This window comes from Hemitrygon akajei, chromosome 2 (assembly GCF_048418815.1).
Source record: "Hemitrygon akajei chromosome 2, sHemAka1.3, whole genome shotgun sequence".
Lineage (NCBI taxonomy): Eukaryota > Metazoa > Chordata > Chondrichthyes > Myliobatiformes > Dasyatidae > Hemitrygon > Hemitrygon akajei.
The window spans coordinates 151,799,838-151,814,248 of record NC_133125.1 but is presented as its reverse complement, the minus strand read 5'-3'; the positions used below and the strand labels follow the sequence as shown (position 1 = coordinate 151,814,248).

The following is a 14,411-nucleotide window of genomic DNA, read 5'->3' as shown; positions in this document are numbered from 1 at the left end:
GCCAAATAAATGCACAAATGGCTTAGTTTAAATAGTCAGAGGGTGGTAATGGAGGATTATTATTCAGATTGAAGGCCTATGGCCACTGGTTCTGGATCCACTGCTGTTTGTCAACCATTTCAAGTTCCTAGATACTTGGAGCATCTGTGGCAGAGGTGACCTTTTCAAGAGGAAAGGCTGCATTTTATCTGGAAGGGAGCCAATATCCTGGCTGGGAAGCTTGGTATTGTTACTCTGAAAGATTTAAACTGTTTTTCTGTGTGTGTGTGTGTGGGGGGGGGGGGGGGTAATTCCAAAGCAAGGTAATAGACACGATGGAATGAATGGGTGGAAACGTGTTTACTTTAGCGCCAGGAATATTAGTGGTAAGGTTATGGAGCATGCATCAGTATGTGAATCTTTACAGGATGCTGTGAGAGGTCACTAGGGGTTCTGCAAGAGATGGTGTTTTAAAAAAAACTAAACATAGTTTTCTGAACTTCGCACAATGTTAGCACTCGGAGAGGTGGGCAGTGACCAAGCAGCACTGTTAGCAATCACGTTAGAGGCCTCTCAGCCCAGTGTGGCAGTGCTCTCCCTCCAGAGTTACATCCCCCCAGCTTCCCGTTATGCGCCGATGACTGACTTATGGGAGTGAACAAACTTTACAGGTGTAGTAGAAAATTGGAGGGAACTTTTCATTCTAAAGACGGTCCAATGTGCCGATTTTTGAAGGGGAGGTGTGAGATGGAAGAGGAGGATTCTAGGTGTAGGCCTGTGAACAATTCTGACAAGGTTAACGATGAAGAATTACAATCTTCTGCAACAACAGACACAAAAAAAATGCCTCTTTACAATGAAGGCTGCTTATCAATGGGTTTTATAGGGACTGGTGATCAAAGTTGTCCTATTCCATTGTGCCTAGTCTGTGGCAAACAACAAGCAAGGTTTCACATGCTAGACCTATATTTGAGCCTGATCATACCACTTAGTAAGAAAATGTTTTTACAAAGTCTTGTATAAAATTGTGTCTTAGGCTATATTTTTATTCATATTGCTTTGGCTTGTGGTTTTTACCATTCAGCATTTTACCAAGCCCACCTTTAGGAAAAATTAAGTCCCATTTTGTTTTAAGCCAGTTATTTATTATGTTTGCCTTATGAGTTTTTAAAATTTGTGAAAGGGAAAGAAAGAGATTAATTTCAAGAAAGGTCAGCCAAGCTTAATTACCTGTTTTATTTTTAAGAAAGGTTGGCTAAAAATTGATTCTCTATTCAAAAGAATATTGACAATTACTTTTCGATAGTTATATCTACAAATTACTGATCACACTAATGTACTGTGAGCTGTAGATATAATTATTTTTACATAGGGGTTCTCCAAGACCTGAAAATTATTTCAAGGGCTTCTCCAAGGCAAAGAGGTTGAGAAAGGCTGTACTAGGCTCACCATTGAGCATTGAACCTTAGTTCAGGTCTCCTTAAGTACTCAATTCTTGGTGCCCTAAACATGATTGCCAATTAGCAGGATGGTCCTGAACTCTTAAAGGGGCCACACCATCTAACTATTTGTCAGAGAATTAGAGGTCTGAATGTCTGAAGCTGGAATGGTTGGGTGAGTATCATAACAGAATGGGAGGTCAATGAGAGCAAGAATCTGTGGAAGGGAATAAACAGTTGACATTTTGGGGCGAGACCCATCATGACCGAGAAGCCAGAATGAAAAGGTAAAGGAGGGCCAAGAGCTGCAATATTAATCGGGGACAATATCACAGCAGTGTTCAGAGGGCCCATCCACTGAGTCTAACCTCAGTGGCCACTTTATTAGGTACACTTAATGATGCAACTATCTAATCAGCCAATCATGTGGTAGCAACTCAATGCATAAAAGCATGCAGGCATGGTCCAGAGGCTCAGTTGTTGTTCAGATCAAACATCAGATTGGGGAAGAAATGTGATCTAAGTGACTTTGACTGTGGAATGATGGTTGGTGTCAGACTGGATCTCAGAAAGTGATCTCCTGGGATTTTCACTCACAACAGTCTCTAGAGTTTACAGAGGATGGTGCGAAAAACAGAAAACATCCAGTGGGAGGCATTCTGTGACTGAAGTTGCCTTGTTAATGAGAGGAGATTGTCTAGACAGGTTCAAACAGAAAAGGAAGGATACAGTATGTGTTACCATAGTGATGTACAGAAGGGCATCTCTGAACACACAGCACCTCAAACCCTAAAATGGTTAGGCTACAGCAGCAGTACTCCTGTCTTGGGTAGAAGACTTACCTCATAAAGTGACCGCTGAGTGTACAGGATTAAAACTCAAAATAAGAAAGTGCGAGCAACCTAATGGGATGAGAAATGACAGACTCCTCAATAGCTATTGAGAAACAGGCGTGCAGGCAGATTAAGGGAAGATGGGAAAACAAAAGGTTTGATGTTGTGGGTTACTTCAGTTTCCTCTATATAGACAGGGACCTCCGCAATGCATGGGGTTTATTTGTTTGGTACCATTGGGGATGGGTTCAAGCCAAGTCAAGTCAACTTTTATTGTCATTTCGACCATAACTGCTGGTACAGTGCATAGTAAAAATGAGACAACGTTTTTCAGGACCATGGTGTCACATGACGCAGTACAAAAACTAGACTGAACTACGTAATAAAAAAGATACAACAACACAGAGAAAGCCACACTAGACTACAGACTTACACTGGACTGTGTAAAGTGCACAAAAACAGTGCAGACATTACAATAAATAATAAACAGGACAACAGGGCAAGGTGTCAGTCCAGGCTTTGAGTATTGAGGAGTCTGATAGCTTGGGGGAAGAAACTGTTGCATAGTCTGGTCTGTTTATACACTTAAGTCAGTGTATAAACAGTCCACCTAAAGGAGCGAATATATGGCACCCGGAGCTGCAAAATCAGCCTGGTCAGGTGACTGACCTTTCTGTGGGAAAATGTTTAAGCAATGGAGATCACTGTTCCTTAAGTTTTAAGAGGGCTGTAGATAAGGATAAGTGTAGACCCTGCAGGAGAGTATGAAATTGGGGCAGCGGAAATTACAGGAGATTCAGTTGCAGTCTCTCTGTTGTGGTAAGGATATGAAGACTCTGCAGGTGGTGCTGAAGATGTTTGCCACAGTGCCGCCTGGATTAGAGGGCACATGCTGTAGGGAAAGGTGAGAGAAACTTGGGTGGTTCTCTCTGGACAGCAGAGGCAGAGGGAAGCCGATTTACCGTATGTTTGTAAGATTATGTATAAGAGGTATAAATGGAGAGACAGATAGCATCTTGCTCTCAGGGTCAAAAAGCATGCATTCCAGGTGAGAGGGGTAAGTTGAAAGGCGATGTGCGTGGTGAGGGGTAGGTGCCTGAAAAGCACTGCCTGCAGTGGAGCTACTGAAGAGACTCTTCACAGGTACGTGATTGTGCAGGGAATTGGAGGATTTGGTTGTTGTGAAGGCAGAGGGGATTAATTTACTTTAGACATGCAATTAATAGGTTAATTAGCTGTCCACAACATTAATTCTCTGGATGAGCACTTGAATTGTAAGGCAGAGGCAGTTGTGGACCAAGTACTGGGAACACACCAGTCCTCACTGAGAGGTTTACGGTGAAGGGTCATTGAAGCATCATCTCAGAGGGTCTATCCTGATGTCAGCACATAGGTGCAACTGTGAATGAAAGCATTCCAGTGTCCCTCCTGTCTTAGAACATCACCAAAGACTCTGACAAACCTCCACAGACGTACAGTGGAAAGCATCACTGCCTGGTATGAAAGAACTCCGATACACAGGAACACAAGAGGATGCAGAGAGAGGTGAACTCAGCCAGTTCTGTCACAGGTACAGCCCTCCCCACCATTGAGGGCACCTACACGAGGACTGTATTTCTTTACTCCATCAGCTTGTACTAGCGTCCTTGTGTTTAAGTCGTGCATAATTTATGTTAATTAAGTATATGTTAAACTATCCCTGTTGTGTTTTTCACGTGCTGTGCCCCTGCTGCACAAAGTACATTTCATGGCGTTGATACCCTGGGTAAAATAAACTTGAACTGAAACGGGGTGAATACCTGATCATCAGCATAGATGTGGCAGGCCGAAAGGCCTTATTCTTGCTCTGTGACTCCATACAGATGGTCTCATTTATTTAAGGGTCCTTTGACTAGACAGGTGTGCTTCTTTGAACACAGAATGAGTTTCGTTAAACATTTGCCGACTGCTTATGTTGTTGACAGAAATCCACACACTCCAGCAGGAGATTGGCTGTGACCTGAGGGCGGATGGGACCACGAGAGGCTTCACCCGGTACAGCTGGGATGGAGAGGACCTGCTGAGCCTGGACGAGGACCACATGGAGTGGGACACATTTGCAATGTGGGCAGAGAGTATTAAACACCAGTGGGATCTGGACAAGGTCAACATTCAGAAATGGAAGTACTTCCTGAAGGTGGACTGTGTCCAGTGGCTGAGGAGATTTCTGGCTTACGGAAAGAGGCAACTGCGAGTGGGTGAGTGGTGGGGAGAGGTCGCAATTCCAGGATAGGGAACTGAACATTGCTGATGAGGATGGTGGGTTGTACTGAATACGGGGGGGGGGGGGGGAGGTTGATGGGGGGCAGTTAGGCAGAAGGTGTGGGCAAGGAGGGAGTGAGAGGTATGTGAGGGTGTGGGGTTCTGGGAGCAGTTGTGTGTGTGCGTTATAGTATCCTGAAGAGAGAGGATTGGGTGGTCTCTATTGATCTCTGTGTGTGTGATGGGTCTCCACCATGTCCCCCTCTTTGGGGTCTCTGTCTCTCTGGCTGGGGGTGTCTCTGTCCCTAGACTCACCCATCTTCCTTCCCCCAGTCCCCTCCCCAGGTGACCTTCACCCTATCAGCCAACACCAGCCACCTCTCCTGCTTGGCCACCGGCTTCCGCCCCTCATCCATCGAGGTGACCCTGTGGAAGGACAGGACCATCTTGCCTGAGGCCCACTCCAGCGGGCTCCTGCCCAATCACGACGGCACCCACCAGATCCGGAAGTGGGTGCAGATTGATCCCGCGGGCCCGGCATTGTTCTCCTGCCGGGTGGAGCACAGTGGACTGAAGGATCCCATCATCCGGAATTACGGTGAGCTGGTCAGTTGCCATGAGGGAGGGTCCAAGAGCACACAAGTACACCCACGGGTGGGGCTATCTGTGGTGGGGGCGAGGTGTCTGAGGGTCCCAGCGTTGCGCTGGGAGAGATCCTCAGATACTCACGTAGAGTCATAGAAAAGTACAGCATAGAAACTGGCCCTTCAGGCCATCTATTCCATGCTGACCCATTGGAACTGCCAACTCCCATTGACCTTCACCGGGACCATAGCCCTTCTTATCCCTACTATACAAACTTCTCAAACATTGAAATCGAGCTTGCGTACACCACTTGTGCCGGCAGCTCATTCCACATTCTAATGACCCTCTGAGTGAAGGAATTTCCCTTCATGTTCCCCTTAAACTTTTCACCTTTCACCCTTAACCCATGACCTAATCTCAGTGGAAAAGGACTGCTTGCATTTGCCCTGTCTATACCCCTCATAATTTTGGAATACCTTTATCAAATCTCCTCTCAATCTGTTACTTTCCAAGGAATAAAGTCCTAACCTATTTAACATTTCCTTATAACTCATATCTTCCAGGCATGGCAACATCCTTGAAAATCTTCTGTCTTTTTCAACCTTAGTTCATCTTTCCTGTAGGCAGATGACCTAAACTGCACATAATGCTCCAAATAAGGCCTCACCAACGTCCTATACAACTTCAACATAACACCCCATCTCCTGTACTCAGTACATTGATTTACAAAGGCCAATGTGCCAAAAGCTTTCTTTATGACCCTATCTACCTGTGATGCCACTTTCAATGAATTGTGGGCTGCATTCACAAATCCTTTTGCTCTACCGAACTCCTCAGTGCCGTAACGTTCACTCTATAAAGCCTACCCTGGCTGGTCCTACCAAAGTACAACACCTCGTAATTGTCTGCATTAAATTCCATCTGCCATTTTTCCAGACGGCCCGGAATCTACTGCAAGTTCCGCTACACCCCCAATCTTGGTGTCATCCGCAAATTTGCTGATCGAGTTAACCACATTATCATCCAGATCATTGATATAGATAACAAACAACATTGGACCCAGCACCGATCCCTGCAGCACTCCACTAGTCACAGGTCATCAGTCAGAGAGGCAACCATCTACTACCACTCTGGCTTTTCCCACACAATCCAATTTACTACCTCATCTTGAATGCCAACCGACTGAACCTTCTTGACCAACCTCCCACGTGGGACCTTATCAAATACCTTACTAAAGTCCATGTAGACAACATCCACTGCCTTGCCTTCATCAACTTTCCTGGTAACTTCCACAAAAAACTCTATAAGATTGATTAGACACTACCTACCATGCACTAAACCATGCTGACTATCCTTAGTAAGTACATATCTATCCAAATACTTGTATATCTAGTTCTTGGAATTCTTTCCAATAACTTTCCCACTACTGATGTCAGGCTCACCAGCCTATAATTTCCTGGTTTCTGTTTAGAGCCTTTATTTAAACAGCAAAACAATATTGGCTATCCTCCACTCCTTTGATACCTCTCTTGTCACTAAGAATGACTTAAATATATCAACTAGGCCCCAGCAATTTCAGCACTTGCCTCCCATAGGGCCAGGGCTAGGGGATTTTAATTTGCCTAAGGACAGCAAACACAACTTCCTCTGTAATCTATCCAGGGTCCATGAAGTTGATGCTGCTCTGCCTCACTCCTGTTGACTCTGTGTCCATCTCCTGAGTAAAAACAGATGCAAAGAGTTCATTTAAAATCTCCCCCACCTCTTTTGCTCTTAACATACCTTGGAATTCCTTGGGATTCTCCTTCACCTTGTCTGCCAGAGGAACATTATGTCTTCTATTAGCCTTCCTGATTTCTTAAGTGTTCTCTTGCATTTCTTGTACTCGATAAGCTCCTCATTTGTTTCTCCCCGTCTATACCTGCTATGCTCCTGCTTCTTTTCTTAACCAGGGCCTCAATATCTCTTGAAAGCCAAGTTTCCCTACACCTGTTATCTTTACCTTTTATTCTGACAGGCACTTACAAGCTTTCTACTCTAAGTTTCACTTTTCAAGACATCACACCTTTACCAGAAAGCAGCCTGTCCCAATCCACTCTTGCCAGATCCTTTCTGAGACATCAAATTTGGCCTTTCTTCAATTTAGAATCACAATCCGTGGACTAGACCTGTCTTTTTGAATATTTACTTTGAAACAAATGGCATTGTGATCACTAGATGCAAAGTGTTCCCCTACACTTACTTCTGTCACCTGCCCTGTCTCATTCCCTAATGGCAGATCAAGTGTTGCACACTCTCTCATCTGGACTTCTGTGTACTGATTAAGGACACGTTCCTTAAGACATTTGACAAATTCTATCTTATCTAGTCATTTTACAGTATGGGCATATTTGGAAAGTTAAAGTCGCCTACTATAACAATCTTGTATTTCTTGTAAGTCTGCGATCTCTCTACAAACTTGCTCCTCTAAATCCCTGGGACTGTTGGGTGATCTGTAATACAGCTGCATTTAAATGGTCTTGTTACTCAGTACCACCCACAACACCTCACTAGCTGAGTTCTGCAGTTTGGCCTGACTGAGCACTGCTGTGATATTTTCCCCTGACTAATAATGCCACCCCTCCTTTTTTAACCCCCCCCCCCCCCCATTCTATCGCATCTAAAATAATGGAGCCCCAGAATATTGAGCTGGCAACCCGGCCTCTCCTGCAACCAAGTCTCATTAATGGCTAGATTATCATAATTCCATGTGTTGATCCAAGCCCTGGGGCCATCTGCCTTTCCTACAAATTTCTTGCTTTGAAATATACAAGCTCAGAACATTAGTCACATCAGGTTCAATCTTTTGATTCCTGACTATGTCTGAGGTCTTAATAACAATGTATCTCCATAATCTCTTCGCTATCTGCTCTGGCACTCTGGTTCCCATCCCCCTACAACTCCAGTTTTAACCCCCCCCCCCCCCTTCCCATACAGTACTGACAGACTTTCCCATTAAGATATTAGTCCCTGTCCAGTTCAATTGCAAACAATCTCTTCTAAACTGAACCCAGTTTCCTTGGAAGAGAGCCCAATGATCCAAAGCTCTAATGTCCTACCTCCTTCAACTCCTCAGCCGTGTATTACGCTGTACAATCTTCCTATTTCTGGCCTCACTAGCACGTGGTAGGGGTAGCAATCCTGACATCACAACCCCAGAGGTCTGCCTTTTAACTTAGCACCTAACTCCCTGAGTTCACTTTGCAGAACCTCGTCACTCATCCTACCCATGTCATTGGCACCTACATGGACCACAACCTCTGGCTGTTCATCCCCTCACTTAGGAATGTTGAGGACTCAATTCAAGATATCCCAGACCCTGGCACCTGGGAGGCAGCATACCATCCAGGAATCTCATTCTCATCCACAGAACTTCCTTTCTGTTCTCCAAACTAATGAATCGCCTGTCACCACAGCTTGCCTCTTCTCCCACCCCCACCTTTCCCATTTGAGTTTCAGTGCCAGAGACTTGACCGCTGTGACTTTCCTCTGCTAGTTCAACCCCTCGAACAGTATGTAAAGTGATATACCTGTTGTTGAGGGGGATGGCCACAGGGGTACTCTACACTGGCTGTTTAACCCCTTTCCCCCTCCTGTCACTCAGTTTCTAGTGTCCTGCACCTTGGGTGTAACTAGCTCTCTAAAGTCCTATCTATCAGCCCCTCAGCCTCTTGAATGATCCAGAGTTCATCCATTTCCAGCTCCAACTCCTTAATGCGGATTGCTAGAAACTGCAGCCGGATGCACTTGTCACAGTTGCAGTCGTCAGGGTCACTGGAGGTCTCCCTGCCTTCCCACATCACTCAAGAGGAGCATTCCACTATCCTGCCTGGCATCTCTACTGTCCTGACCGAGCAAATGTAAAGAAGGAAGAACAATAAACTGTTGGGTGGGGTGGAAACTCGAATCTACAGCTTTTTTGCCTTCTCTGTCTGAAGCCTAACCTGATGAAGCCTTGAAGAGCTAAAGTCTAAAAATGTGACCACTCCAACAGTGGCCACTCCGCTTACCCCTGCCTTAATTTAATTTGTTCTTGCCAATCAATCCCAAATGCTGATAGGCCGCTGCTCGAAGCACTAGACTGCCACGAGTCACTGCCTTTTCTACTCAGTTGGCAAACCTGAGTGAGCTGCGTCTCCTCAGGATTCTGATCTCCATTTGCCGCTGCTCAAGGTGAGGTTGAGTCTCTTGTATCTGGGAACAGGATAGAGCAGGGCCTGGTTTATCCTGAGACAGGGCAGAGGTGGGACTGTTGTATCTGGGGACAGTACAGAGCAGTGGCAGTTGTATCCGGGGTGATTACTGCTCGGGCAGTGTACCCCGTGTGATTGTGGGGTCTGTGTCTCTGACACCCTCTCTGATTCTCTCCTCAGTGCGGGAAGCTCAACCCTGGATACAGCCTGACCTGCTGAGTAGCTCCAGCATTTTCAGTGAGTGGCGCTGGATTTCACTCTTCTTCGGGATCCGGGCCATTTCCATCGTCATTATCCTCAGTATCAGTGCCATCTACAGAAGACGAGGTATGGCTGGGAAGGGAACTGGGCAGAGGGAGCAGGGAGGGTGTGGGGAGGGAATAGCTGAGGGTCTGTGGGGGTAGGGAAAGGTTCTGATGCAGGAGAGTGGGCAGCACGCTAGCGTAGTGGTAATGTAATGCTATTCAGGGCCAGCTACACAGCTTCAGTTGCGTGGCTGTCTGTGCGGAGTTTGTCCGTTCTCCCTGTGACCGTGTGGGTTTCCTTGGGATGTTACAGTTTCTTCCCGCATTCCAAAAGTGTACGGATTAGAAATGGTAGGTTGGGGACATGGTATGTGAGTGCTGGAAGCACGTCAACCCCTGCGGGCTGCCTCAGTGCATATTTGGACTGTGTCAGTCATTGATATACTTCGCTGTACGTTTCGAAGTTTTGATGTACATGTAACAAATAATGTTAATCTTTAGACTATTTTAGCTGTTTTGTTCATTCCGCTCTCACCATCTCTCCTTGTTTTGCAGTGGGTGTGAATAGGAGCTCTGACCCCGCCCTAAGTAAGCTTAATGTTGATTCCACTCATTCCCGTGTCTCTGCACTGTTCTGTTCTTCCTCTTGCTCTCTCTCATTATCTTACCTTTCTCCCTCACCTTACTTGTCTCCTTGCTCGAGGAAGGATATACTGACCTTGGAGGCAGTGCAGAGGAGGTTCACCAGGTTGATTCCAGAGATGAGGGGATTAGACTGTGAGGAAAGATTGAGTTGCCTGGGACTGTACTTGCTGGAATTCAGAAGGGTGAGAGGAGATCTTATGGAAACATATAAAATTATGTAAGGGATAGATAAGATTAGGGAAGTTGTTTCCACTGGTAGGTGAGACTAGATCTAGGGGACACAGCCTCAAGATTCAGGGGAGTAGATTTAGGATGGAGATGAGGAGGAATTGCTTTTCCCAGAGAGTGGTGAATCTGTGGAATTCTCTGCCCAATGAAGCAGTGGAGGCTGCCTCAGAAGATACATTTAAGACATTGTTGGATAGATTTTTGCATGGTTTGGGAACTAAAGGTTATGGGGAAAAGGAGGGTAGGTGGAGAGGTCCATGGCCAGGTCAGCCATGATCTTATTGAACAGTGGGGCAAGCTCGCTGGGCCAGATGGCCTGCTCCTGTTTCTTATGTTTTTATCTCCTTTGTGAGCTTCTCTCCCACCTTTCTCCCCGTCTCCACTCCTCCCTCCCTTTTCTCTGTCTCTTCCCACCCTCTCATTCTTTCTTCCCCTTTCTGTCTCTTCCCCATTCCCCGCTCCCCCCTCCCCCTCACCACTCCTTCACTCTTTGTCTGACAGTGACCATCCCTTCCGTTCACAGCTTCAATCATTCCAGGATCCTCGAGCAGCTCCATTGCCAGCAACAGGTATGAATGGTCACAGTGATAAACAGACCTTCGGCCCAACATGTTCATGCTGAGCTGTTTGTCCATCTGTACTAATCCCACTTGCTTGCGGTTTGTCCATTTCTTTCGTTCCCCAGCCTGTCACTGAGACCCATTGCCCGTACTGATCCCACCACCTACTCTGGGAGCACGTCCCAGATATCAACTACTGAGTGAAAACCTCACCTTTGACCCATGCCCTTGTCTGTGATACCCTACCCTGGGGAAACGGATTTTGTCTGTCTCTCCGGTCCATAATTTTCTACATGTCCGTCAGGCCTCCCTCGCTCCAGGGACAACTGTCCCAGCCTGTCTAGGTGTTGGTGTACGGTGGGCACCCACTTGTCTCATTCTGGACGCTTTCATCGAGAACATCTGCATAAGAGCTCAGCCCCCTGTCATCCATGGTGGTGCCACTGCCTCACAACCCAAAAAATGCCGGTGCAATCTCAATCTCAGGCACTTTTTGTCTTTGGTGTTTGCTTATTTTCCATGCGACTGGGTGAGTTGCCTCCCCAGGTGTCCCGGCTTCCTGCCACATCCCAAGCACATGCAGGCTGGTAGGCTAGTGAGGAACTGTGGATTGCCCCCAGTGCATCACCGGGGTGAGGGAAGCTGATGGGATTGAGGGGAGGACATGTTATTGAGGGAATGCGATTGTGTCCTGAGGTGGTGAAGACATAGTGGGACCAAATGGTCTCCTTTATTGGGTTGAGGCAATATGGAAATATATGAATTAATTCCTATTTCCTCGATTCCCCTAATATTCAGCACCCTGCTGATCCCAATCATATCATGTTGGGAAAACAATTCAAAGGATGACTGGCTTAGGGTGAAGCCATTTTCTTCTCATCCCATTCAAGTCTCATCAGGTGTAGAGTCAAACAGCAGGAAACATTACATCTAAACTTCAAAGCTATAGAGCAATACTGCACAGAAACTCAGTTGTTCAAGTGGTCCATATGCCGTCTAAGCTAGTCCCATTTGCCTGCATCTGGCCCATGTCCCTCTCGGCCTTTCCTATTCATGCACCAGTCCAAATGCCTTGTAAACGTTGTTATTGTACCCACCTCTACCACTTCCTCTGGCAAATTGTTCCATATACCCACACCCTCTGTAAGAAGTTGCCCCTCAGTTCCTACTAAATCTTTTCCCTTTCAGCTTAAAGTAATGCCCTCTAGCTCTTGATTCAATGACCTGGGAAGGAGACTACAGGGAAATGTTTGCTCTTCATGGTTTTATACTCTTCTGAAAGGTCACCCTTCAGTCTCCTACCCTCCATCCTGCCCACCCTCTTCCTATTACTCAGACCCTCAAGTCCGAGCAACTGATACCAATTTATCCTCGCCCCTTTCTTTTCCACTTTCCACCCAGGCTGATTCAGTGTGATCATCCTGCCTCCAGCCATTGGTTTAGGCACCATGCCCAGTTCTGATTATTGATCATTGACTGGAAATGTAAGCTCCATGGGTGCTACCCAATACACTGAGCATTTCCAGTGTGCAGTATTTTATTTCAGTGCCCCATGTGTTTGGTTGGTGGGTCCAATCAGCTTCAGTGCAAGTGTGGAATGGCTGCTGCTGGGGTTTACGGAGGAGTACTGGTATAGGAGGAGAGGGATGATGGGGCAGGTAGAATGGGAGAGAACGGGTCTGAGGGAGGTGGGATGGAAAGGTGCAGTTGACCCTGGATCTGATGTGGTCAATTTTGCTTCTCCAGTGATTCGACTGATGGTTGATAGGATGAGGAACTCTCCTCAGTGAGGACCAAGAGACTCCAGGGCTATATCAGCTCATCATTCCAAGCCAACGCTCCTTGATTTGAGAAGGCCTCTCTGCACGTGGTTTTCTGGAACTGGAATGGAAGGCTGGTGTTATGGACATCTCCAGCAAGTCAAGATTGTACTAGAGCAAAGATACCACATTAACAGCCAGAACTGTCCAACACAGAGACAACAAAAGAGTATGTATCCTGTCAGAAATGTACAATTACAAGTGTGCCAGATTGTAGATTTGGCATATTGCTGATGTGTAGCACTACAGGCTTATGGGATTATGGCCATGGCCATGTAGGGTATAAGAGACCATGGAGCAACACGTTTCTTGTGCCAAGATGTGGTCACTCTCAGGCCACAATTATGAAATCATGGTTACAAACTTCGATACGGATGTGTGAGATTATGAACTTTTGGATATAGACGCGTCGGATTGTAGACAAATGGGACTGCGGACACATGGGATTACTGATATGTGAGATGCACACGTGGTATTGCTGAGTTGTGCAGTTGTGGGTGTGTCCGTTTGTGAACATGTGGAATTGCAGATGAGGATGTGTGAGATTGCAGACTCGTCTGATTTCAGATGTACCCAGACATGGGTAGCATGGAGAGATTAATAAAAGAATGTATTAACCGTCGTTCTTAGTTCAGCCATGATCCTACTGACAAAGAGGTGGTGCTGGCAAATTTAAAACATGTTAAGATTTATCACGGAGGATAAATTCTCTTGGTTCTTACCAAGTGTATCTGAGGACATTGTTGGAAGCTAGGGAAGAAATTGCTGGGGCGTTGTTGGAGATGCTTGTAAATATTCTAGCCACACAGAGAGAGGCTGGGTGATTGAAGGGTGCCTAATACTTCAAGGACAAGCCAAGGCCAGTGAGGGCAACGTCAGTGTGGGAAGGCAAGGATTTGGGATGCTCGGTATGGCATTGGGTGTGTGCAGAAAATCACGTCTCATGAATTTGACTGAGTTTGTTTTTGAAGAAGTAATCTGGGTCTGACAAGTGCGATATGATACACATCGTCTTCATGGACCTTTGACGAGGTCCCAGATCAGAGGCTGTTCCGGAAAGATAGATCACATAAGGTTTGAGCACGTGCTAGCCAATTAGATAATAAATTGGCTTGGTGGTACGAGTCATAGTGGACAGTGCTGAAGGAATGAGCTGCCAGAGGAAGTGACTGAGACAGGTCCAGAATCAGACCTGTCGTGTACAGGATTAAAATCAGCTGCAGAAATTTGTAAAATTACTCAGCTCCATCATGGGTACAAGTCTCCATAGTCTCCAAGGCATCTTCAAGAAGCAGTGCCTGAGAAAGGTGGTATCCATCATTTAGGACCACCCACCACCACCCAGGATACGTTGTGAACTGTATTAACTTTACGGCAGCAGTACAGTGAAATACATGATAAATAAATATAGAGAACTGTTACATTAAGGAAATGTGTGTCTGTTAGTCAAGTTAAAATTTGAAATAAAAAACCAAAAATAAAATAGGTAGTCTTCATGGGTTCAATATCCATTTAGAAATCAGATGACAAAGCAGAAGAAGCTGTTCCTGAATTGCTAAGTGTGTGCATTCAGACTTCTATAACTCCCTCTCCGTGGTAACAAT

The 14,411-nt window shown here is 46.0% G+C and overlaps 1 protein-coding gene across 1 annotated transcript in view; it reads left to right on the top strand.

Moving 5' to 3' along the window:
* The window catches only part of LOC140721116 (major histocompatibility complex class I-related gene protein-like), a 29,708-nt gene extending 16,279 nt beyond the window's left edge, over positions 1–13,429 (top strand). Inside the window, exons 6-11 of the mRNA XM_073035982.1 lie at positions 4,216–4,484; positions 4,802–5,090; positions 9,490–9,636; positions 10,110–10,142; positions 10,951–10,996; positions 12,734–13,429. Of these exons, the coding sequence (XP_072892083.1) occupies positions 4,216–4,484; positions 4,802–5,090; positions 9,490–9,636; positions 10,110–10,142; positions 10,951–10,996; positions 12,734–12,752 (803 nt within the window). The 3' untranslated portion in view covers positions 12,753–13,429. The remainder of the gene's footprint in view (positions 1–4,215; positions 4,485–4,801; positions 5,091–9,489; positions 9,637–10,109; positions 10,143–10,950; positions 10,997–12,733) is intronic.
* Positions 13,430–14,411: the final 982 nt, after the last annotated feature.